The sequence below is a fragment of the Prionailurus viverrinus genome, chromosome B2, assembly GCF_022837055.1.
Source record: "Prionailurus viverrinus isolate Anna chromosome B2, UM_Priviv_1.0, whole genome shotgun sequence".
Taxonomy (NCBI): Eukaryota; Metazoa; Chordata; class Mammalia; order Carnivora; family Felidae; genus Prionailurus; species Prionailurus viverrinus.
In genome coordinates this window covers 3,118,599-3,143,113 of record NC_062565.1, presented here as the reverse complement: position 1 = coordinate 3,143,113, position 24,515 = coordinate 3,118,599, and the positions used below count along the sequence as shown (strand labels likewise).

General features: G+C 46.1%; 6 protein-coding genes across 9 annotated transcripts; 4 read left to right on the top strand and 2 right to left on the bottom strand.

Annotated features, from left to right (window-relative positions):
* Nucleotides 1–3,365: 3,365 nt before the first annotated feature.
* LOC125166607 (histone H2B type 1-J) lies at nucleotides 3,366–9,467 on the bottom strand. 3 transcript variants are annotated; one of them, XM_047860531.1, is made up of 2 exons: nucleotides 9,084–9,467; nucleotides 3,366–4,013 (listed from the first exon to the last, which is right to left on the bottom strand). In XM_047860531.1, exon 1 carries the CDS (start codon nucleotides 9,465–9,467, stop codon nucleotides 9,087–9,089), a length of 381 nt encoding a protein of 126 aa, XP_047716487.1. In that variant the 3' UTR covers nucleotides 3,366–4,013; nucleotides 9,084–9,086. The 3 variants fall into 3 exon arrangements, with proteins under 3 accessions (XP_047716487.1, XP_047716485.1, XP_047716486.1); XM_047860529.1 differs by having other exon boundaries at nucleotides 3,366–3,676; XM_047860530.1 differs by lacking the exon at nucleotides 3,366–4,013 and adding an exon at nucleotides 5,754–7,567.
* On the bottom strand, nucleotides 3,366–20,285 carry LOC125166610 (histone H2B type 1-K). Of its 2 annotated transcripts, none has more exons than XM_047860533.1 (2): nucleotides 19,867–20,285; nucleotides 3,366–3,676 (listed from the first exon to the last, which is right to left on the bottom strand). In XM_047860533.1, the coding sequence occupies exon 1, from the start codon at nucleotides 20,254–20,256 to the stop codon at nucleotides 19,876–19,878; it is 381 nt and encodes a 126-aa protein (XP_047716489.1). In that variant the 5' UTR covers nucleotides 20,257–20,285; the 3' UTR covers nucleotides 3,366–3,676; nucleotides 19,867–19,875. The 2 variants fall into 2 exon arrangements, with proteins under 2 accessions (XP_047716489.1, XP_047716491.1); XM_047860535.1 differs by lacking the exon at nucleotides 3,366–3,676 and adding an exon at nucleotides 9,354–9,489.
* On the top strand, nucleotides 9,794–10,519 carry LOC125166596 (histone H2A type 1-H-like). The gene has a single exon (XM_047860516.1). The coding sequence runs from the start codon at nucleotides 9,801–9,803 to the stop codon at nucleotides 10,191–10,193; it is 393 nt and encodes a 130-aa protein (XP_047716472.1). The 5' UTR covers nucleotides 9,794–9,800; the 3' UTR covers nucleotides 10,194–10,519.
* Nucleotides 10,518–12,846, top strand: LOC125165619 (histone H3-5-like; the record flags this gene model as incomplete). The annotated part of the gene is made up of 1 exon (XM_047858698.1): nucleotides 10,518–12,846. A coding segment is annotated over one exon (381 nt), but the record flags the coding sequence as incomplete, so codon positions are not given.
* Nucleotides 17,133–17,446, top strand: LOC125166620 (histone H4). The gene has a single exon (XM_047860544.1). It carries the CDS (start codon nucleotides 17,133–17,135, stop codon nucleotides 17,442–17,444), a length of 312 nt encoding a protein of 103 aa, XP_047716500.1. The 3' UTR covers nucleotides 17,445–17,446.
* Nucleotides 20,286–20,581: 296 nt separating the features above from the next.
* LOC125166601 (histone H2A type 1-E) lies at nucleotides 20,582–21,822 on the top strand. The gene has a single exon (XM_047860521.1). It carries the CDS (start codon nucleotides 20,582–20,584, stop codon nucleotides 20,966–20,968), a length of 387 nt encoding a protein of 128 aa, XP_047716477.1. The 3' UTR covers nucleotides 20,969–21,822.
* The last annotated feature ends 2,693 nt before the right edge of the window (nucleotides 21,823–24,515 follow it).

Sequence of the window (24,515 nt, the reverse complement as noted above, 5' to 3'; positions counted from 1 at the left end):
CAGCCCTAAATTGTCACCATTTCTTCCAGGCCACTAGGATTCAATCAAATATTTTATCATGTGTATATTATTTTTAATCAATAAAGAAATCTAAGAATTCAAATTACAAACTTTAAAGTACTGACTTTGTGGGCGCCTGGGTGGCTCAGTCAGTTAAGCATCTGACTTCGGCTCAGGTCATGATCTCACAGTTTATGAGTCTGAGCCCCATATCAGGCTCTCTGCAGTCAGTGTGGAGCCCACTTCAGATCATGTCTCCTTCTCTCTCTGCCCCTCCTTGGCTCCTGCTTTCTCTGTCTCAAAAATAAATAAAAACACCAAAAAAAAACCCCTAAAGTATTGACTTCGTAGCATAATTAATGAAAATATATTAAATTCACATACAAATTCATAAATTCAAATATGAATTGAATATGGCACCTCTGGTCTCTTCTATTAGACTGAGAGCAGGGGTGATGTCTGACTCCTCTCTGCTTCCCAGAACGATGGAGTTTTGGAGTGGTGGTGGGTCCGGAGCCCACGGGCAAGAAAGAATTCTTGTAGACGTCTTTGGTGCCAAAAGGTGATTTCATTAAAGCACGGGGACAGGACAGAAAGAGCTGCGCTGGGGTCAGAAGGAGTGACTGATTAGGGAGGCCCCCAGAGGGACTGCGATGTGCTACAGAGGACTCCTAAAATACCAGAGGCCTTTCTGTTATCAAGCTAAGCTTGTCCCTTAGGACAGGAGGGGGTTCCTGTGGAGGGAGGGTGACATTAGCGCTCCAGGAGAATGAGTGACTTCCTGAGAAATTGGAACTGAAGGAGAGGCTCACATGCAGGGGCTCCCGTGTAGGAACAGGTCTGGTCTCAGGTTACCTGCCTCAGGTCACTAGGATGCACCTGCCGAGAAGTTTCAGCCGCGCTAGTTAGTAAGGAAAGAGTTCCAAGCTAGATAATGAGAAAAGTAGGCAGGAGAACGGTGAGAAGAACATCACCGCTGGCCATTTGAGTTAAAGTGGGGGGTTGGGGGTGGGGGCTGAGAGTACACGTTGATGTTTCTGTTTGTATAAAGAAGTTCCAGATGTCTGCACCCCAAACTGGTGACCGTGCTTCTTTGTTATCGATGGGGGAGCTCGGCGGTCGAGGAGGACGGTGGGAGCAGGGCTCTTTCTTGTGCTCTTTATATAAGCAATTATTAAACCTTCGCAGCGGACGGATAGAAACCGGAAATAAAACAAAGCTCTAGCTGCATTACCCAAAATGGCCACAAGGTGCCGACAGAGTCCAACGCTCTCCCCGGGCGCGGGCGGGGGTGGTTGGGGGAGGGGTGGGAGGAGGAGACCTGGCCGGGAGGCCCTCCCATTTGCCTACCCCTCTGCCTGTTCCTGCGGTTCAGTCGCTGGAGTCGCTCTCTGTGTCACCCTTTGTCCCAAAGAGAAATAGCTTCGTTAACCGGGCTGACTTCTTACAAAAGTCGGGGAGGCAGGCAGGGAAGGGACTGAGGCGGGATGGAAGCTACACAAGTCCTCGTCAGTTACAGAGTCTCGCCCACAGGGTGTCACTCTCCGCGCCTACATTGGGCGGAAGGGGGACAGTGTAAAGAAACCACGTATTACGTCAATCATGAATATTGTCACAAAAGTCCCAACAGATGCAGAGTTGAACAGAACACAAGATCTTCGCACCTAAATTTAGAAGTGATGATCTGTAACATCATCCAATATCTAGTTGCTTACAAAGAAAACCCCTCAATTGCCTCAAATACTTTTTTACAATAATTTATTTTAACTGAAGTAGGATTCGATTGGTCGCTATGTCTCTCAAATCTATTTTAAAGCGTAACCCTTAACCAAATGTCCAAATTAGCCGAGTTGGCTCTTTGGAACAGGGTTGAGAAACAATCTGGGTGATGGCAATTCTCACTGCTCATGGATTGTCATTGCTTGTAGACATTTTCTGCGAAAAGTGCTGGGGAGAAAAGTTATTTGATACGAAGAAATACTGACGTTTTCATGTGAAAAGTTAACATCTTTCCCAAATGTCCATCGACTGATGAATGGATGAAGAGGGTATGGTATATATACACAATGGAGTATTACTCGGCCATCAAAAAGAATGAAAGCTTGCCATTTGCAATGACATGGATGGAGCTAGAGTGTGTTATGCTAAGTGAAATAAGTCAGAGAAAGACAAATATCCTATGTGTTCACTCACATGTGGAATTTAAGAAACAAAATAAATTAGCATATGGAAAGTGGGGAAAAAAAAGGAAAAAGAGGGAAACAAACCTTAAGAGACCCTTAAAGATCTAGAATAAACTGAGGGTGGGGGATGGGCTGGATGGGTGATGGGTATCAGGAGGGCACCTGTTGTGATGAGCCCTGGGTACTGTATGCAATTGATGAATCACTGAATCCTGCTCCTGAAACCAATGTTGCACTGCATGTTAACTAACTAGAATTTAAATAAAAATCTGAGAAGAAAAAAAGTTAAATCCTTAAGTTTATAATTGAAACACCTCTGAAAATCGTAGTTTTTTAACACAATAAACAAACTTGTTTTCTATATCCATAGATAAAATGGGAAAAGGTACCTTAACACTTTTATTATGCTCACTTAGGAACTAGAAGGAAAGAGAGAAGAAAAGAAGGTCTGAAGCTAAAAATCTGACCTCAGGTGAGATCGAGGTCAGATTTCAGCACAGACTTTTCAACCCCTTTTTCATTTTAAGTTGACATTCACTAATATTTTCTCCTTCCCAAATTAAGGAAGAAAGAGCCTAGAAGCGTGGATGTTGCAAAATAGCTTAAGAGAAAGTGCCTCCTCTAAGGGGGTATAATGTAATACTCTTTTCTTCGTGGTTAGTACTTTTGTTTCCTGTTTAAGAAGTCCTTCTCTATAGTGAGATCATATTTTCCTAGCTGATCTTCTAAAAGAAGATTTACACTTAGGGGGTCTTCCTACAATCACCCATAACCAACTGCACTCATCAGTTTTTTTTGAGCAGCCTATCGTTTCCTCACTAACGTGAAAGTTCAACAAAAAATTAGATGCGATCCTTGGCTTTCTATCTAATTCCGTTGGTAAATGTGTTCATCTCTGTGCATTGCCACCCAGTATCAGGTGTTTTATCACTACATCAGGTTCTACCTCTCATCGAGAGCTTCTTGGGTTTGTTTTTGTCTTGTTTTGATTTGTTCTTACCATTTTGCTCTTTAAATAAATGCTAGGATTAGCTTCCAAATTCCAAAACTGACATTAGGATTTTGACGGGAATTACCGTGAATGCCAATTTTAGAAGACCTGACATCTTTAATATTTCGTGCCCATGAATGTATTATATCTTTTCATTTAATGCCTTTAAATAAGGGTCTGATATCATTGGATTTCTTCTTGACCCATTATATTTACAGCAGCTATTATATGGTTACATAGAAATTCAATTAATTCGTGTAAATTGAGAAGTAAACCTTGGCCAAAGACCAAAGACCAAAATACACTCTTTTCCGCATATTGCTTTTCCATGACAGTGACGATGTTCTCGTTTTGCATGTCTCAGTCATATCCTAAGAGCAGAGGCAGAATCAGTTCAGTTATAGAAAATAGCTCGTAATCCCGAATCCACTGTTCTTTTGGTTCCACGGTGAGGCCATAGGTATACTGTGTCACCTGTAGAGTTATGTGGCACCAAGACACCCTGAATAAAACAGTAAAGGAGAAGGAAAGAAACACCAGAGATTAGGTTAAATAGCCAGCTACACACGTGAAATCTCACAGGAGGAAACCGGGTAGACAGCACAATTTTTTTTTCAGCTCGGTTATCTGAAAACCGTTTCACCAAGTGACCCATTCGTAAGAATTATTAAAACTTTATTTGTGTACTTATGAATGTTGTAGTAACTTAGATCAGTGTAGTTTAACTTGTACTTGAAGGTTTCTGAGACTAAGTCGACTGGCTTTCATTGTATCTTTTTTATGACGGCCTTTTAAAGAACACTCCAACGTTCTCTGTTCCAGGTGCCTGCCTGTCCCTCCTAAAAACAGAGGGTGTGGGAGGGAAGAAGGAAAACAAAACTTATACAAGATTGAGAAACAGAGGAATCCGAAAGCCCAAAGTCCTCAAGACTTCCCACATGTCTCTCTCATTCTCTTTTTTTAATTTTTTTAAATGTTTATTTTTTGGAGAGAGAGATACAGAGCGCAAGCAGGGGAGGGGCAGAGAGAGAGGGAGGGAGACACAGAATCCAAAGCAGGCTCCAGGCTCTGAGCCGTCAGCACAGAGCCCGACGCGGGCCTCGAATCCACAAACCGTGAGATCATGACCCGAGCCAAAGTCGGATGCTTAACCAACTGAGCCACCCAGGTGCCCCCTTCCCATATGTCTCTTAAGCCAGTCCGTGAATCTAATTAAAATTGTTTTAACTTTATATCAGAAATGGCTCATTTTTTGTAAATCCATAAAATTTAACAGTGTGATCTCAGTCTCCGCTGGCAGACATATTCCTCCTTTGAGTACTAAAGCTTTTAAGAACAAAAAAACCGAAAATCCAATGAACGCAACAGAGAGAGCCCTGAGATGCAAGGATGGAAAGTGGGTGTTTTTTGAGCTGGTGATTAACCCTAAGAGCAGAGGGACTACCCCCTTTCTGCCTCTTTGTTCTTTGGCCAATGTGTTCTGGCAATGGCAGAAATTATGCCTATTTGTCACTCTTCGGTACCTATACATTATCCAGTTGAATGGGACTCCGATAACTTGCCAAACTCCTAGATGCCACTTTAACAGAGTCTCCCAGTAATTGGTAAGGCTGTGCTCATGAAGGATGTGGTGCCCCTGAAGACTGGTGAGTCCCAAACCATCTTCTCATTGCCTTACCCTTTTTCTAAAATGACCTGAATGCTGTGAGATAGAGGCACAAAGTATTCAGGAAGTTCATGGATAATCTTGCCAGCGACGGCATGAGAGAAGGTGAAACACACCAAATCTAGAGTAAGTGTCTGTGTCAGTGAAGTCCAATAGCTGCCTCCTCCATGACAACATGGATCCAAGAAGAGCGGTCCCGGCATATGGGACACTTAGCAGTGCCAGGATCCAGGTCAACTCTGGCGAGCTAAGTCTATACCAAAGAGCTTGTGGGTAACCTCCAGCAGCATCACCCCGGCCACCTTGCTTGGGCAGTAGGAAGGGTGTTGAGAAAAATAAACTTTGTGACGTGCACATGGTGGCTGTCGTATGCCTGAGTACCAATAGCCTCCTCGGAAGGACAGACCTGTTGGTTCGCATCCACAAGGGCCAACGTCATTCTTACACTCTGGGACCATTCTGAGTTCATCCATATCACTCATCCCCCAAACTTGTCCACAAACCTCCACTTTTGTCCCCTTCAAACCCTTGCCCAGCCAGACACACATGCATCGGTTTAGCTCGATATCTTAGATCATTTCTCTTTCCAGCAAAACTAAACAATGAGATGCCACTCTCCTCTCTTTTCTGTTGTCTTTCATGGGTACTTTTGAGCGGGACATTGTTATTACTCGTTCTAATACTGCCCTTTTGACTGGTGTCAGCAGTGGTATTAGCTCAAATATGTTGAAGGCTTACTATATGCAAGACGTTGTTAACATAGTAATTCACAAGGGGCGCCTGGATGGCTCGGTTGGTTAAGCGTCCGACTTTGGCTTGGGTCATGATCTCACGGTTTGTGGGTTCAAGCCCCGCGTTGGGCTCTGTGCTGACGGCTCAGAGCCTGGAGCCTGCTTCAGATTCTGTGTCTGCATCTCTTGGCCTCTCCCCTGCTCATGCTCTGTGTCTCTCCATCTCTCAATAATAAATAAACGGAAAAAAAAATTTTTTTTGAAGTTATTAATTCACGAGAAGCACGACCAAATCCCCCTTTGGAAATGAGGAAGAAAGCGACAGAAATTAAAGTCATGTGTAAATGCAAATTTCAAGTGGCAGGGCCTAGTTTCAAACCTAGGTAGTGTTTCTCAATCAGGTGTTGATAGGAAAAGTCCTCATGCTATTGAAAAATAGCAAAAAGCATAGCTATGTTTCAGAAGTAGAAATGATTGGGGTGTGAGCTACTTGCTCTCAAAATTGTTTTCCTCCTTCAGCACTTGCTCAGGCCGAGCCTTGCGTGTATCACTTCCTCCTGACGATCAAGTACCGATGTATACGTCAAGTTTTGTCGATCTGATGGTGTACAAGTAATAGCAGAAGAACAAACAACGTGTTCTTCTGGTGTCCCGATGTCAAATAAATGGTATCGTTTCCACAGTGAGGGTGAAGCAATACATTTGCAAAGACTGGAGAAAATCCTAGTAATGTGCAAAACAAATGCTTCAGGTATGCCAAACAGTGCTCTTAAAATTCAAAAATTCCGTTCTAGACTTATGGGCAGAAGGCATAGGCCTTCATGGAATGCAGACTCTAAACAGGGTTGCATATCCAACATTTGGGGACAATATCAGGAAAAGTGGTTCTTCGAAATTAAAGCTTAGCATAAGTCGTTCAAATCAATAGTTTGGAAATATGGTTATTATGAACTGGGTATTTGCCATGTATCATTAAAACTTGAACATAAAATTGACAAACGTTATAATGGAATGAGCTTTAACATACCAAAGATAGAGTTGAAGAACAGATATCCGCATAGGTATCTAGATATAGGGTCATGCATCTTTCAATGGACTTTGTCAGCGTGTCCCTATTAACCCCCTGGGGAATGGGTGTCTTGATTTCCACAGCCGATGTAGATTAGCTTACAAAGAAATATGTGCACGGTAGAAACATGAAATATCATTTGATATAGTATAGCTTGAAAAAAGATTTCTTACAAACAGCCGGTTCATCTAACACAATGTTCAAGGCATCATTGTGGTTTATGATCTCTGGGGAAGATGGGCCAAATAGCCGTAAGTATTTGAGCAACAAATGTGTGTATTTTGGGATAAGATATAACACCATGTACAATGTACACTTTTGTAAATGACATACTGTATTAGGTTAGCTTTGAACCAATTCTTCTGAAGCTGGTTAGAAGTAGGTTAAAGTGATAACAGTTTAGGGGAGCCTGAGCGGCTCCCTCAGTTAAGCGTCTGACTTTGGCCCCAGTCACGACTCAAGCCCCGCATCGGGCTCTGTGGTGACAGCTCGGAGCCTGGAACCTGCTCCGGATTCTGTGTCTCCCTCTCTCCCTGCCCCTCTCCCACTTGTGCTCAGTCTCTCTCAAAAATAAATAAACATAAATAAATAAATACATAAATACATATAAATACATAAATAAAGTGTAACAGTTTTTCAAGCAAAAGATTAAACTCTTGCCTTATTTATAAGGGGACCCCATCCAGGTGCAAATAACTCCACAGATGAAAATTTGATTTATTTTCCTCATTTGTGTATGGCTTAAGCAGTTTAATTTTGAGCAATAGGGTAAATTGGCTGGTTATCTTTTCAACTTTGTTGTTTCCAAAAAAAACTTAGTTTTCACAAAGTTTCATCTGAGAATGGACTATTGCCTACGACTCATCCTCTGTCCCAATCCCTCTGCATTTTCCACGAATTCGGGCTTTGTATTCTCATTTCTATATCCTATAGCACAAACAACAAGAACAAAAAGTATTTAGCTTGAACATTATCATCTGATTATTCGGATTAATGGAGAGGATCAGGGGGCTCATATGGCAGAAGAAGTGACAAAAATTATGTTGTTTCCAGGTACTCGGTTATCAATAGTGTGGGGTGGAGATGAAGGAAAGAACTTTCTCTTTTCTTCCTTCTTTATTTTTCCTGTCTTGACTGCACATTTTCTGTGGGGAAACACACAGCAAACCACTTAGTAGCAATTCACTAACTATACTATACGGAGGCAGTTCCCAAATGCTGGACAAGGAAAGGGAATTTCGGAGAGCAGGCCAGATTGACGTGGGCACTGAACCAGGAGTAGGATTCGAGTCAACAAAGGAGAAGCCTATATTTGACATTGGATCTAACAAAACATTGTTTTAGACATTATCGCTGTGTTAAGTTTAGATCCGTTTTAGATAAATTGGGTAATTTATTTATATCAATTAAATGCATTTAAAATTACTACCTAAACCCCAAACCAGCCGGACTGGAGGCTTCCAATTGCTTTACAGATCATGGCTGTTTAGCTAAGAGACACAAGATATTGAAGAATTATAATCTAGAGACACATTGTTGGCTGGCTGGTTCTTACTTGTGGCAACCTAACCGACGCGGAGCGTGCTTTTTCCTTACTGGTTCCCAACAATGTCAAACAGCAGCTTTAAGCGCCAACCAAAGGAACTTTAAAAGAAAAACTGATTCTCGTTTTACAAGAGTCTGGGATGGATGCTATCAAGCTTCTTTGCCTTCACCGAACCCCCAAATAGCCCTGTCTCGTCATGGTAACATTTTCCATTATATGGGTATATGGCAGAAGGAAAGCGGCAGCCTAATTGGAAATACAGCATTGGTACTTCTCAGCCTGAAAACATCTTCTAGATTCCTCTCTCCAACGAAAATTCCAAGAGGAAATACTAAACCTCACTCCTGACAAGTTTAGAAAGCTTAAGAGGATGAAAACAGGATAGACAGCCGGAGAATATTTACTCTAGGTGCCGGAGTGTGCTGGGGGGGGGGGGGGGGGGGGTCTCAGATGCCAGAACCAATCAGGGCGCAGAGAGGAAGGGCGGCAAATTCAAACTGTAGGCGCAACCCCCGAAACCTGGGCACGGGTCCAGCTCTGTTCTCAAGGGGTGACTGGGGAGTATGTGAATTTGCTTCCAGCTTATTTTTTCTCTTCCATCGTTTAATTCTAAAGGTTATTCGAACTGGTGACAGAGCCCTTTTGAAAGTAGCTAGCTCCTAAGTGAGGGACAAGCTCAGAGCCTTTGCTACTTTGCACAGGAGTCCCAGAGCTTGGCTAAGACCCAGTATTAGTTTTGCCGCTTAGTTACTGTAATAGGTAAAGCTGGAGATTGTTCAGACTAACTACTGTAATGAGCCACAGGATCAGCACAGAATAAGCAAGTGGCAGCTCTCTCTCTGAGAATATGGGTGGCTCTTAAAAGAGCCGTTAGGGTTCAGTTTGCAGCCAACTCACTGTTCACTTGGCGCTGGTGTACTTGGTGACGGCCTTGGTGCCCTCGGACACGGCGTGCTTGGCCAGCTCCCCGGGCAGCAGCAGGCGCACGGCCGTCTGGATCTCCCGGGACGTGATGGTCGAGCGCTTGTTGTAATGCGCCAGGCGCGACGCCTCGCCCGCGATGCGCTCGAAGATGTCGTTGACGAACGAGTTCATGATGCCCATGGCCTTGGACGAGATGCCGGTGTCGGGGTGCACCTGCTTCAGTACCTTGTACACGTAGATGGAATAGCTCTCCTTGCGGCTGCGCTTGCGCTTCTTGCCATCCTTCTTCTGCGCCTTGGTCACCGCCTTCTTGGAGCCCTTTTTCGGGGCCGGGGCGGATTTGGCTGGTTCAGGCATAATTCAGAACAGCCCAAGACTCCTAAAGGAAAAAACAAAAGAGAAACTAGAAGAAGGGAGTGATGCGCCCCTTTTATATAGAACCACATATGCAAATAAGGCGTAAATTAGAGTGCTGTGTCTGATAGGTGGCCGCTCAGGGCAACGTCAGGAGTGAGTTCTGCCCAATCGGAATACAAGGATCCCAAAGTTGCATTTCCATTGGTTAAGATGAAGCTGCAATGTTAACCAATGAAAACTTTTGTTTTTCAAGCCCAATAAGGGTTATAAAAACTGCTACCCCGTTCGGTTTCGTTTTGGCAGTTTATCGCAGCGTAGCTTTTGTGAGCCGCAATGTCTGGACGCGGGAAGCAGGGCGGCAAGGCTCGCGCCAAGGCCAAGACGCGCTCGTCGCGGGCCGGGCTGCAGTTCCCGGTGGGCCGCGTGCACCGCCTGCTCCGCAAGGGCAACTACGCCGAGCGGGTGGGGGCCGGCGCGCCGGTGTACCTGGCGGCCGTGCTGGAGTACCTGACGGCCGAGATCCTGGAGCTGGCGGGCAACGCGGCCCGCGACAACAAGAAGACGCGCATCATCCCGCGCCACCTGCAGCTGGCCATCCGCAACGACGAGGAGCTCAACAAGCTGCTGGGCCGCGTCACCATCGCGCAGGGCGGCGTCCTGCCCAACATCCAGGCCGTGCTGCTGCCCAAGAAGACCGAGAGCCACCACAAGGCTAAGAGCAAGTAGTGGCCTATATGATAGTTTACAGTAGCTCGAGTAAGTCGAGTCCAAACCCAAAGGCTCTTTTCAGGGCCACCTATTTTTTCTGGAAAAGAACTTAACATTTCTTTGACACTAAGGAAGGAAAGTGAGATGTAGGGAAATTGGGTCACTCTTCACGAACCTCCGTCCTGGGTTGAAAGCAGGACACCGTAGATGAGACCCTAACGTGCAAAGCGGGGTAGATTTCAGCCCATGGCGGTGATTGGGGATAGACTTTTTCGATTTCTTCATTGTTTACGTAGCTTTTCGGGTAATGAAATTTGGCGCAAAAAAAGTTGCCCTCCCTGACTTGGGCGGACGGCGCAGCGAGCAGCCGGCAAGCCGCACCGCTACCGGCCCGGCACGGTGGCCCTGCGCGAGATCCGCCGCTACCAGAAGTCCACCGAGCTGCTGATCCGCAAGCTGCCGTTCCAGCGGCTGGTGCGCGAGATCGCGCAGGACTTCAAGACCGACCTGCGCTTCCAGAGTTCGGCCGTGATGGCGCTGCAGGAGGCGTGCGAGGCCTACCTGGTGGGGCTCTTCCAGGACACCAACCTGTGCGCCATCCGCGCCAAGCGCGTCACCGTCATGCCCAAAGGACATGCAGTTCGCCTACAGGCGAACGGAGAGCTTCAGGGCCCGATTGTCGTGCGCCATCCCAAAGCTGGCCGCCACGTCCAGTCTTCCTAACAGTACCTAAGTTTTGAGGCACTGCCCTCGCCAGACCACCTCCGTGTTGGCAAATGAATGAAATACTGCGATTACGCTGGTAGGTAGGACACCGTTCTGGAGCCCGAGAAATGTTTCTCCCGTTTGGGAGGAGCCTAAAATCGTCAGTGCCCTTGGTTGCTTCCGGGTAGTTATTTCTGTCCCACTTTAAGTTAGTTCCCACAACTATTGCCATTGAAATGTAAAGTGTAGTTAATCGCACTGGCTGTTCCGCCTTACAGGCTTCAAGGTCTACGTAGAGTAAGGAAAATCCTATCAATAGAGGATTGTATGGTTTGACCAAGGAATGCTTCTGAATGGAGAGGTGGAGTGTGCTGTGGCTCCCGACGACCCAGGTCTCTCCGCCCAGCCGACCGGTTAGGTGTGGAAGGAGGTTGATTGACGTGACTTACTTTTGTTGCTGTTGTCACCAAATAAGGAAAACTCCCTCAATGGTTTTGATTGCCCAGGGCACAATCTTGCCTCCTACTTTCTGTGCACTGGACCCCTGTCACGGATGTCATCTCAAAAACGGGGAGAAAAACGTTCTTCGCTTTTTTTCTTGAATGTCACGGACGACGTTGGCCGCCTGATGACACTTACGGAAATTCTGCTTAGGATAATATTTCAAGGGTATAAAATGCAAACATTGCAAAAAAAATGTTTATTCCACTTCTTATCCAAATTTTAAAAAGTAATAAATTTGGTAGGAGGGGGGCCATAGGAGCATGCTAATTCCATGTTTGTCCTGCCATATGGATGGGTCACTCAGATCAACTTTATCGCCGCCAATGACCCTATTCTGGGAAAGACCCCCAATTCAGGTTGCTCTATGTAGTTAGTACCAAGAGTTTCTCTGAGCCCGTGGGGTCTTCACTGCCTTCAGCTCAGAATAATCTTCATGCCCAGTGGCGCATCTTGGAGCGGTCTGCCCTTGGCCCCCATGAGCCGAAGACAAAAGGTGAGGGGAAGTCAGTTATGGGAAGGTCACCAGGAGAACAAGAATGAAGTCCGTCAGGCAGATTTAAGTTGCTGCCTTCTCCGTTGATAAGGGTCGAATGCTGTCTACTGGTGTGGCCGGGTGAACTGGGGAGACCCTGAGCCCTAAGACCTCCACCAAGCCCAGAACAAAGATGTCACCGAAGACTCTTGGTCGCCTCCCGAGAAAGAACTCAAGGGCAGACACAACACAGTAGATGAGAGGTACACTCGAGATGTGAGAGCCGGTGAGCTCAAGGGAGAGAGAGAGCACGTGTGAACCAGGGTTGAGGTTTCTATCAGTTATTGACAGTTGTTAACTAGGAGGAGGAATATTGATTACCTGGGGGCGGGGATTTCTTGGAAGCAGGGTTTTGGGCCTTTTCCTCCTCACTTGCTGGGGGGGCTTCCTGTCCTGGCGCCGCCATCTTGGGCCCCTCCAGTGTGCTGGGGCTTTCAGGGGAGTGTGGCCAGACAGGCCTCTGACCCACCCTGCAGCTGGGCACGGCCTCCTCCGCCCTGGCCTCCAGGCATCCTCTTAGAGCCTACCCAACTGCCTGCTGTGACACTGGAATTAACCTTTCCCCTTCCTGGTGGAAAGGGAAGGAGAGACAGCTTGATAAATCTACTTCCTGTTTTTAGAGGTAGGGGGGAAAGACCAAGAGCTGTTCTGGTCTCTGCTTCACCTCAACTGCCTTCAGCTGAAAATCAACCTTATGCCAGAGTGGAATATTCTGGGGTGGCCTATTCTGCCACCTTTCAATACCTAATGCTAATATTTTGTCGGTACTTGTTAGTACAGAATTAGGTCAGTGTTCATAAAAAACCTGAGGAGCGCCTGGGTGGCTCAGCTGGTTAAGCATCTGACTCTGGCTCAGGTCATGATCATGATCTCACAGTTTGTGAGTTTGAGTCCCACGTCAGACCCTGCGCTGTCAGCTCAGAGCTTGGAGCCTGCTTCAGATTCGGGGTCTCCCTGTCTCTGCCCGTCTCCCACTCACGCTGTCTCTCCCTGTCTGAAAAATAATAACAAAAAGGGGTTTTTTTAATTAAAAAAAACTTTAAATCTGCATTGTATTTCTAAGTAATACACAGAGAACGCGTCTAAAAATTTTAAGGCAAACTAAAGCTGTCTCTTTACAATACTTCTCAGTATTGTATCTTAACTCCATCACAGGCTACTATGCCCCTCGGGTCTTTGGCCTAAATTAAGACACACACTGGAAAAAAGAGCTTAAGGAAAACGTGGGACGAACGTCAGTACGAGCAGGTGAGCAGTAAAGGTCAGGTCTTGGGGCCTCGCTGGTGACATTGTCACTTTCCTCCAGTACTGCACCACTTACCTGCTGAGTTTTCATCTGGTAAGGAATGAGAAGACCAAATTCTCTGTCAAAAATCTGGTTTAGGGGTGCCTGGGTGGCGCAGTCGGTTAAGCGTCCGACTTCAGCCAGGTCACGATCTCGCGGTCCGTGAGTTCGAGCCCCGCGTCAGGCTCTGGGCTCCCGCGTCAGGCTCTGGGCTCCCGTGTCAGGCTCTGGGCTGATGGCTCAGAGCCTGGAGCCTGTTTCCGATTCTGTGTCTCCCTCTCTCTCTGCCCCTCCCCCGTTCATGCTCTGTCTCTCTCTGTCCCAAAAATAAATAAACGTTAAAAAAAAAAATTAAAAAAAAAAAAATTTGGTTTAGATGAACCTTTATGGATTTGTCCCGAATATTTGGTCAAGTGCACAAAGACATATATATTCAAGGTGATTGCAACATTGTTTTCGTACCAAATTTCATCAAACCTAAAACACTCACTGTTGTAAGTTAAATAGCCCATTATGTGCCAATAACCTGTTAAAAAGCAAAATTCAACCAAGTAAATCTGAAGATCTAATTGGCTTCGTTAAATGAAGATTTGTGAATTGGGCAGCATCTGAGGAACTGTATAAAATGGAAAGTTTTTATAGGAAGAAGGGTGGGGCAAGAAAGTTATAAACAAAAGAAAAGAAAAGATTGTTTCTGGCCGGAGCACCTTCCCTTAAGGGTAAAGTCAGGGGGTCTGATTATGCCGATTACCTCACCTTCCTTTGGAGGATGAACAGGCCCCTGAGACAGATTATACCTCTTTGGTGCTTATCAGAAATTAATTCATGTTAATTTTAGCCATTCTGACAGGTGCGTTTGGGAAAGTATTCTAAGAAGATGATGCAAATACCTAAGGCAGTCACATACACGAAATGTTTAAGCAAGATCAAAAAAGGATAAGGAATTTAAAGATCAAGTCTAAGATCAAGAATGTTTAAGGACGATCAAGAGCAGAGGGGCCAAGGGGTGAAAGCGAGTTCACAGAGTGGTCAGAGGTCACAGGCAGAGGTCACGGGCAGAGGTCAGATCACGCCAAGCTGAGTTGTATAAATCATCCGAAATTACCATTCGAAGCTTCGAACGTGGGAGTAGCACAACCCGACCTGCATTTTTTCCGGAAGTTCACTAACACAAATGTATTGTGAATACAAAGTTCAGAAGTAAGGCTAGAAGTTGGGAAACCATTGCTGTCGTCTGCTCAAGAGATTTGGCCTAAAGGAAACAGGACAGAGTCATTAGGCATAGGCTGTATTTGGCAAGTGTAACTAACTGAGTTTGCTGCCGAGGTTCGTTATGCACATTAAAGTACGTGTCTTTTCCATTAAAATTGTCTTGTTAGGTACCAGTCTTCCTTCCTGGTACTTACAAACGAAGATTTCCTTTAAAAATGTAAATATCTCTCACAATAAAGTAACTTCTATTTTCAGACATTCTCCTGTATCTGCTGTTTCGCAAAAATAATCAGTTCAGAATAATCCTTACGAGAAAGAGGCACACTCAGCTACCCTTCAGCTGTGAAAGGTACAGGGAAAATACCTTGATTTGAATGAAGTTTATCTCGATCTATAAAAGTCAGTGAGTATGAGAAAACGGCCCAAATGGCATTATATTTTCATGAACTAATACACTGTAGGTTTATAGAAAAATAAATACCTTCCGCTCTCACTTTCAGAAACTATAAAGAGCCTGACCAACTTTTCAGATCGCTGCCCACTGGCAACTTTAACAGGATGCGTTGCCAGGCAAAAATCCGTGAAGTCAAAGAGGGAGGCTGCAGGTTGGTGGGAATTTGACCGATTCTTAAAGTAGACAAAGTAGGGTCTGTAAAATGTATTCCAATTAACTCATGTTGGAGAAATACAATTAAAAGCAAAAGGGGTGGGGTGCTGGGGGGCTCAGTCGGTTAAGCATTCTTGATTGCCACTCAGGTTATCATCTCATGGTTCTCACGTCTCTCTCAGCGCTGACAGCATGGAACCTGCTTGGGATTCTTGCTCTCTGTCTTTCTCTCTCTCCCTGACCCTATCTTCCGGCTCTCGCTTTCTAAATAAATAAACAAATACATGAATAAATAAATAAATTTAAAAAGAAGGAAAAGAAAACAATCTTTTTATTGAACACACCTTAAGCCAGAATACTATGCTCATCATAGGTAATCTTCTAAAGAGACCGCAAAGGCACAGAGAAACCTCACTTTGTTAGTGAGATTTAGTAGCTAAGTGGGTACATCCCTTTACATTAGATAGGTTTTGCAGTGTGGACGCAGGTAACAGCTGAACTTGGGTCCCTTTCCTTCTCAAGAAGCTGGCAAGTAGAGGACTGTTTCCCCTGATGATACCTTTCAAAGAGAGTAAGATCCTTGAGGAAAGTCCCTGAGTTAAGGGGCCAGCAAAAGACTTATTTAGCCATAAAAAGGCAAGAAATTCTGAAACAGAAAAAGGAAAATAGAAGGACCTTCAGGGAGAATTAAGCCTCTTATTTCCTATTTGCATTTGCCCTTGAACTAACCTATGCTATCCGTCCCTTTATAAAATATATAGAATATACCCCCCCTGGCTGAATGGGTTTTGTTTCTTCAAGTGTTGGGCAAGTGTTCTTTTATTGCCGCATAAACGCAGAAAAGAAATTTAAATATCTTAATGACATTTTAAAATTATGTGTATTTCTTTTATAAAATTTAAATGGAATACTTTGGAAATACTGTAATGCAACATTTGCTAAAAGTAATTCATTGATATAAAGGATAGCAATAAAATCATTGGATACCAAGGGGATTACATGCTAATGCTGAAAAAAGTGTTAAAATTTCGCAGAATTTAAGCAATAGTAAAGTTGTATATATATTTTTTCAGCTAAGTATATTTTCATAAAGATTTTCGTAGAAAGACCAAAGTGTACTTTTTTCCCCCTGCATTAGAATTGTTACTTGTTCACTAATGACAAATTAATTGCTCTTATAATTAATGAGAGCTTTTAAAAATTTTTCAAATGATATATTATCTAGGAAAAAAAAAAACCTCTACTGAGATACACTTAAAGACCTAGATGGATGGAGAGATTCAGTATTTTTCAGGTTAGGAAAACACAGTATTTGCCATAATAAATGTATAGCGAAATGCTATTTTTCAATGTTACAAATAAAACCTTCAGCACTGCCAGTGGACTGATCAGAGGAACAATGAAAACTCAAGAAATAATTTTAAGTGAAGTACTCAATATATGAGCAACTAATTCCCTCGAATCAGTGGGGAAAATACTATGTTCTACTGGTTAGCTAGCTGGTTAACTTTTTAAAAGTTAATTCTCTATACAAGAAACCAAGTCTGGATTATTATAGTTAAGATTATCTTAATGGCTCTCTTCATTATGAGTAAGACGAAGTAGGAGCTGCTGTTGAAACTGAAAACTGCTACACCTTTGCTGGAAGAGAATTTAGCAATACACCTGCAAGATCTTAAAATTCTGTTTTACTAGCACATCTTGTTCAACATCTAGGAAGTTAGCATTTGCAGCATTATTCCCCCCGTATAACCTTACAAAATGCACAGTCTTACACACATAGTTAGCAAAGGCATGCATATTTGTAGAGACATAAACGGAGTATTTTCTTCCCTGTGCTCTTTAAAGTGTATCCTCTGCAGTGTTAAAGTTTCGTTGCTTAATGAGGATGGGGTACGGAACACGCTACACGAGAACGAGGGGAAATCGCCCGGGTCCTGGGTGTAAAGCGCTCCGAGAACAAAGGAGGCTCGGGTTTAGGTCCCTCCTCCAACCCAGGCGGACTTCCCGCCGCTGCCCTTCCGGTTCTCACTCCGGTCCGCAGAGGTTGCCTATAAAAGAGAGCTGCGCGCTCTGCCTGCATTCTTCTGCTTGCTCTCAGACTTCGCGAAGATGTCAGGTCGCGGCAAAGGCGGGAAGGGCCTGGGCAAGGGGGGCGCCAAGCGCCACCGCAAGGTGCTGCGCGACAACATCCAGGGCATCACGAAGCCCGCCATCCGGCGGCTGGCCCGGCGCGGCGGCGTCAAGCGCATCTCCGGCCTCATCTACGAGGAGACCCGCGGGGTGCTCAAGGTGTTCCTGGAGAACGTGATCCGGGACGCCGTCACCTACACGGAGCACGCCAAGCGCAAGACGGTCACGGCCATGGACGTGGTGTACGCGCTCAAGCGCCAGGGCCGCACCCTCTACGGCTTCGGGGGCTAAAGTTTTTTAAAGGTTCCCGTCGCTTACCAAAAAGGCCCTTTTTAGGGCCCCCAAGTTTTCGTTAAAAGAGCTTTAGCGCTCGTCTATAAACGGGTCTCGGTAGAGCCGTTTTTAAATGCGGCTTAATGGTTATTACTGCCCGGGGATTTAAACGTGGCCGGAGGATGGGAGTTGAGACCCAGCGGGACAGGACCTGGGCAGGCCCCCCGACCCCTTTTCACTGCGTGGTGGCATTGCACGGCATCTGGTTATTTTTGGATCATTAGCTTAGTCCAAAGATTTTGAGAAATCTGGAAGCGTCCGGCCTTAAGAGCCAGGCCCACACTAACCTAACCTAACACCGATCTTTTAAATACATTCCTTCATGTCCGATCGTGAAGAGGCCAAGCAAAGTAATGTTCCCCTTAACAGGAAACTTGTTTGCAGAGAGCTCTAGAAGAGAATCTATCTGTCCTCTTGCACTGTAGACCACATTCATGATTTATCCATTCCTTTCTCTGTTGGAAATTTAAATTGCTGTGTTTGCCTCCATGACCTAGCACGGCAATGGGCATTGTACTCAGCTGTACGCCTTCTCTCCTTGCTTATCTAGGAGTGGGATTGCTCACCAAGATCTGTGCATATTCAACTTGACAAGAAATGCGCAGCTTGCTTCTCAAGGTTGTAGTTTGGGCTACATTACCATATTCCACAAGTAGGAGAGTTCCTGCTACCCCCCCCCCCTGCAAATCCTGCTAAACCCCCCCCTCCCCCCCCCCCGCAACATTTTGCTAACGGCAGACCAGATTTTTGCCTGTCCGCATTTGCTAAATTGTATCTCATGTATTTAAATTGCATTTCTCTGATCGTAATAAAGTTGTTTACTTTCTTACAAGATTTTGGGCTATTTTGGAGTCAGGTCTAATAATGTTGAGTTTATACTCTTAGGAGTTCTTGCAAATGATGCCTGTTCGTACAGGAGTTATTTCCCTCGGTTCCTCAAAGAACTGCAGGCACAAGTGGACGAAATTTAGGCTGCTCATGGCATTATTGGGCTTGGAGATGGAAACTTTTGAAATTACTGGCAACTGATCGTCCTACTCTCTTAGTAAGCCATGATTGATGGCCCGAATGCCTAAAATTTGCAAGCCATTATGAAAGACAAAAGGTAGAGTGAAAGAGAAGAAATCCTGCCTATAATTTGTTTCAATTTGTGGTAAACACTTTCCGTGGACTCTCTCACGTAATCTTGGTCGGTTTTATTATTCTCATTTTAAAATGGCAAAATAAAGGCACTGCCAGCCAAGTCAAATAACCAAGTCACAAATATATTCTATAACACGAACCTATAATGTTTTTAACCATTCTTCTCTGCTTAGCGCGGCTAGAGAAGCCATCACCAAGAGTCGGCTGTAGTCCTAGTCCCATGATGAAGAAACGGCAGACGTGTATCAGGACAAGTACAGGGACAGCTCGTGACTATCCCCATCTGATCGTTATTCCGATCTCTTCTACAGTAGATCCGATTGTGGGCCTAAGAAAGTCACTTTTATCATCTCTATTCACAGACTTCATGTTCTCCCTGGAGAGCACATAACTCACGAAGTTCAGATCAATGCTCTCATACAGATAGGCGAACAGATGCACAGACTTTAATTTACTCAAATCAGTAGAGGCACGAGATTCCAACGGTTACTTATATGCCCTTACCTGTCCCTTCTCTCTCTGGCAGTATGACAAACCAGTAAGCTAGCCACATTATTGCGAGTCCTTGTATTCCATTTCTTTACTCAGGAGAAAAGGTAAGCTTATCTTTGCCTTGCATACCTCTCCCCCAGGGTGGTCTGGCACTGTCCCGGCCCCAAATGCGCCGGAGAGGCCAACTTTTTTTCCCCTAAGCTGGATGAGAGCGCTGCTCTACGAATCTAACGTCCCCTCCGGCACACAGTATCTTTCTAATTATATCGTACCGCCTAGGACATGCGATAACCGGAGGTAAAAGGCTGGCTTTGGAAGACCAGTGGGGACTGAACTTACCGATAAAAGATTAGAACGCCTAACGGAGAAAAGTCACAAGACAATAGGCTGTTAGGATCGACAGGAAGCCACTCTTGCTCACAACCAAAGGATCCACATTCGCGCTACAGCCAGGAATCATTTTTAGTTCACACAACACACGTATACAAACTTGTGTTACTCTCCCGTTAAGGGGCATACTAGGATGTTTGCTGCAAACCTGCAAGAGCCAACTCACAGCACATCCGGTTTCCTTCCTGCCAGAGGCGGTTACGGGCACAGTAAGCATTACTCACTGCAATGGAATCCTCATGGTTGCCTCAAAGAAACCGCCTGAACTCGAGCCTAGATTCTAAACATGTAGTTACAGCTCTGATATTGACAGGTTAGTGGCTCTTAAAAGAGCCTTTGGGTTAAATACTCTTACTTGGCAACTTTACTTCGCGCTGGTGTACTTGGTGACGGCCTTGGTGCCCTCGGACACGGCGTGCTTGGCCAGCTCGCCGGGCAGCAGCAGGCGCACGGCCGTCTGGATCTCCCGGGACGTGATGGTCGAGCGCTTGTTGTAATGCGCCAGGCGCGACGCCTCGCCCGCGATGCGCTCGAAGATGTCGTTGACGAACGAGTTCATGATGCCCATGGCCTTGGACGAGATGCCGGTGTCGGGGTGCACCTGCTTCAGCACCTTGTACACGTACACCGAGTAGCTCTCCTTGCGGCTGCGCTTGCGCTTCTTGCCGTCCTTCTTCTGCGCCTTGGTCACCGCCTTCTTCGAGCCCTTCTTCGGGGCGGGAGCGGACTTGGCTGGCTCAGGCATGGCCGAGAGAAAACCTGACGCGCTGAGAAGAGAAGTGAAAACTATACTGGGGGCAAAGCGCAACTTGTCCTTTTTATGTAGAAGCCCTTATGCAAATAAGGTGCAAGTTACAGTCCTGGGTCTGATTGGTGACTAGTCAACTTGACGTCAGCAGTTAGTTCTGCCCAATCGCAACGCGAGACTCCCAAAGCTTCATTCTCATTGGATGAAATAAAGCCACCAGCTTAGCCAATGCAAGGTCTTCTTTTTCGCGCTCAATAGGGTTATAAAAAGTGCCGGCCTGGTGTTGGCTGTATCAGGTACCCTCTGTGCATCTGGGGCCGTCATGTCTGGACGCGGGAAGCAGGGCGGCAAGGCTCGCGCCAAGGCCAAGACGCGCTCGTCGCGGGCCGGGCTGCAGTTCCCGGTGGGCCGCGTGCACCGCCTGCTCCGCAAGGGCAACTACGCCGAGCGGGTGGGGGCCGGCGCGCCGGTGTACCTGGCGGCCGTGCTGGAGTACCTGACGGCCGAGATCCTGGAGCTGGCGGGCAACGCGGCCCGCGACAACAAGAAGACGCGCATCATCCCGCGTCACCTGCAGCTGGCCATCCGCAACGACGAGGAGCTCAACAAGCTGCTGGGCCGCGTCACCATCGCGCAGGGCGGCGTCTTGCCCAACATCCAGGCCGTGCTGCTGCCCAAGAAGACCGAGAGCCACCACAAGGCCAAATAAGGAGTAAGGTTAGGGAAGTTGCCAAACAAAGGCTCTTTTCAGAGCCACTTAAGCCATCAAAGAGAAAGCTGGTGCACACTATCTGCTGTGTTTTTTGGTGACTGTTGTAAGGCCTCGTTAATCGTGGGAGACAAAGTGTCCTTTCTACGGGCGATAACTACATGTAGTCTGACCTACAGAAAGGACAAGCTGGAGATAAGGGGTAGCGGGTTTAGGACAGGCTTGTCTAGAAGTTTCAGATGGAGCCAGTCGGGCAAATTCCTGAACCCGTTTTGATTACGTTATCCGTTACCAGTTTTAGGCGGCCAAAAGTGCGGGATGCAGTGACCACTTTTCCAGAAGAAATTTAGCTGTATGAGTGTACTAGAAGAGTTCTGGAAAAGGACACTCTGATTCTTAGGTGCTCTAAATTATCAGGTGATGGAATTCTTAGTGGTCTTCCCCTTTTAAGATTTCATTCCGAAGATAGTCTGACTTACTGGTTGAAAGTACACAGAACTTACTGAATCCCACATTGGTAAATCCTTGGTCCTATTTCTTTGGAGCCCATGTGTTCATTTGATTCACTCTTCCAGCAGCTCAGGACCCAATAGCGGAGGCAACCTAGAAAATCTGCCTCCGTGGAAATTACTCCAGTAAGAGAGACAAACAATTATACAATAGGTTAGGTGTCAAGTATCTTGTGCAGAAAATAGAGCAGCTACACAGCATAATGGGGACCCCTATTTTAGATCGAAGGTAAGTGTAGATAACTTCTTTAAAGGTGTATCTGGGGGTGCCTGGGTGGCACAGTCGGTTAAGCGTCCGACTTCAGCCAGGTCACGATCTCGCGGTCCGTGAGTTCGAGCCCCGCGTCAGGCTCTGGGCTGATGGCTCGGAGCCTGGAGCCTGTTTCCGATCCTGTGTCTCCCTCTCTCTCTGCCCCTCCCCCGTTCATGCTCTGTCTCTCTCTGTCCCAAAAATAAATAAACGTTGGAAAAAAAAAATTAAAAAAAAAAAAAAAGGTGTATCTGATCAGAGACCTACGTTGATCTAAAAAAGAGATGAGCCAGGTAGATATTAGAGGAAGAGAATTACAAGTGGAGGGAACTGAACATGCAGAGGCCTTAAGACAGAACACGTGTGTGGCATTAGTTGGGAACAGCCAGCAGGCCCAGAAGACTACCGTGTTAAAGCAAGCGGGGGGAGCATAACGTAGGACTTTGGAGTATGTGGATTAATGTGGATGAGTCATCAAAAGCAGTAGCAATCCTGATCTCTGAGGTAATCAATTTGATAATACAAATCAAAGTTGTCAAAATCTGTGGACCCCAACCCACTTAAAAAAAAAAAAGAGAGATACCATAAAAGTATTAATTTGTCGTGTGGTCACAAACAGCGATGTTAAGAGCGCACAGTTGATAATTCAGTACACACAGATTTGTTTGCTGCTGAATGGAAGGAAGAAATATTCCTCTGTCCAGATTTCTTCGAGCTGGGCTAAGAACTCGATTGACATGAGACGGATTAGGAGGAGGAAAAAAATGTTTTGTGACGTGCGCGGGGAGACCCAATAATGAAATTGACACTTGAACAGACAGTAAAGCGGGCAGTTTTTATCCACTTGAGACAGACAAAACAAAAAACAAAAAGTGAGGATTTGACAGGGTAAAGAAAACAGATGTTTGGGAATCTTATAATTAGTAAGAAATTTTAAGTAAAAGTTGGGCTGAGGTAGTCGATTGGTGAGAGACGTCACAAGGCTTGTTACTCTCAATTCACTTTCTCTGGTGATAAGTGGTCTTTTACTTTTCCGTCCTGGGAGGTGACCTTTCCTAAGGGAGATGTTCCCTGCTTCCCGGGGGACCGAAGATGGTGTGAGGTCCTCGCACCTGCTGCTTCCCAAGAAGCTCCCATTCAAAATAATCAATACGCCATAGAGGTCCATTTGGGGCGGCCTCCCGGGGCCCCCACACTGGTCCTGGTCTTGGCTCGTGGAAGCCCTACTGAATAAAGCAATAATAAAATGCCAGAGGCCCAGGACAAAGATTATGGTGACAGAGCAACGCAGGTGAGGTTCTCCGGGAGCGGATGCCCAGGTGGAGTCTGGGTACAAGATGTTATTAAGGACCAACAGCTGTGACAGGAGGAAGAGGAACTAGGACCCGACAGAGGGTCAGACCGTGCCGCGGGCCAGACAAACGTGGGGGCACAGACCCCCGAGCCGCCCGTCAGCGATGTCCTGCACTGGGCAAAGATCCCCCCGGCCCAGTCTGCATGGCCCCGCTTTGCTCTGTGCGGGCTGCAGGCTGCCCTGGACGAGGGCGCGGCCTTGAGCCGGGTCAGGTCCTGTCACTCGGGCAAACCCTGAAGTTGCTCGGAGGCTGTTGTAACCGCACTCGCTCTGCAGCTGGACAGCAAGGCTTCCCCGGAGGGGGTCTGCGCCCCGCATTTGTATGTCTCTGACATACGTTAACATGCATGTAAACTCTGACGGTGAGTAATGTCTGTGATGGTGTTTGTAAAACTTACTTTTTAACACATATGGCTGGTATCACCTCTTTACTTTCATTGGGGAATTCAAAAGGGATGTGGTTTCTTCTTAGAGAAATGAGAAAATCTACAGACTTTCTAAAAAAATCTTTACTAATGTTGTCTACTCCCGTAAGATTGTATTAGATGCTTGATTCACCGCAAAGGGAAAGTGATATAAAACAGTTATAAGGACTACCGGGTGGGGGGAGGCGGGGGGGGGGGGGCAGGCACCTGGGGGGCTCAGTTGGTTGAGTGCTTGAGAATCTGACTCTTTGGCTCAGGTCACGATCTCATGGTTTGTGAGATCGAGCCCCATGTCAGGCTCTACACTGACAGCAGAAAGTCTGCTTGGAATTCTGTCTCTCTCTCTCTCTGCCCCTCCCTCCCTGTCTCTCTTAAAATTAAATAAATAAACTTAAAAAAAAAAAAAACAATTATAAGGACTACGGAGGATCTTCCACTGGCCCTCCCTCCTTCCTCCAGATCCAGCCAATCACCTCGCTCTCCCGGTACTGGGAAATAATCCAGCCTCACACCATGATGTGGAAGCTTCAGAATGAACAGTTGAGGCCCAAAGGGGAGGAGAGGGAGCCTTTCAAGAGAACATGGAAGGGAGATTCCATACAGACCACTCTGGGGTACAGATGAGGTGGGTATTGTTCTAATTCCAACCCAGAAAAGAAATGCTATGGGCTGAGTGTTTGTATCTCACCCTCACCCCCTAGTTCTTAGGCTAAAACCCTAAACTCCAATGGGATGGTACTAGGAGGTGGGGCCTTTGGGAGGTGACTGGTTTCCCATGAGGTCATGAGGGTAGAATCCCCAGGATGGGATTACTGCTCTTATAAGAGCGAGAGGGGGGTGCCTGGGCACCTGGGTGGCTTGGTCGGTTAAGCGTCCGACTTCGGCTCAGGTCGTGATCTCACGGTCTGTGAATTCGAGCCCCGCGTCGGGCTCTGTGCTGATGGCTCAGAGCCTGGAGCCTGTTTCAGATTCTGTGTCTCCCTCTCTTTCTGCTCCTCCCCTGTTCATG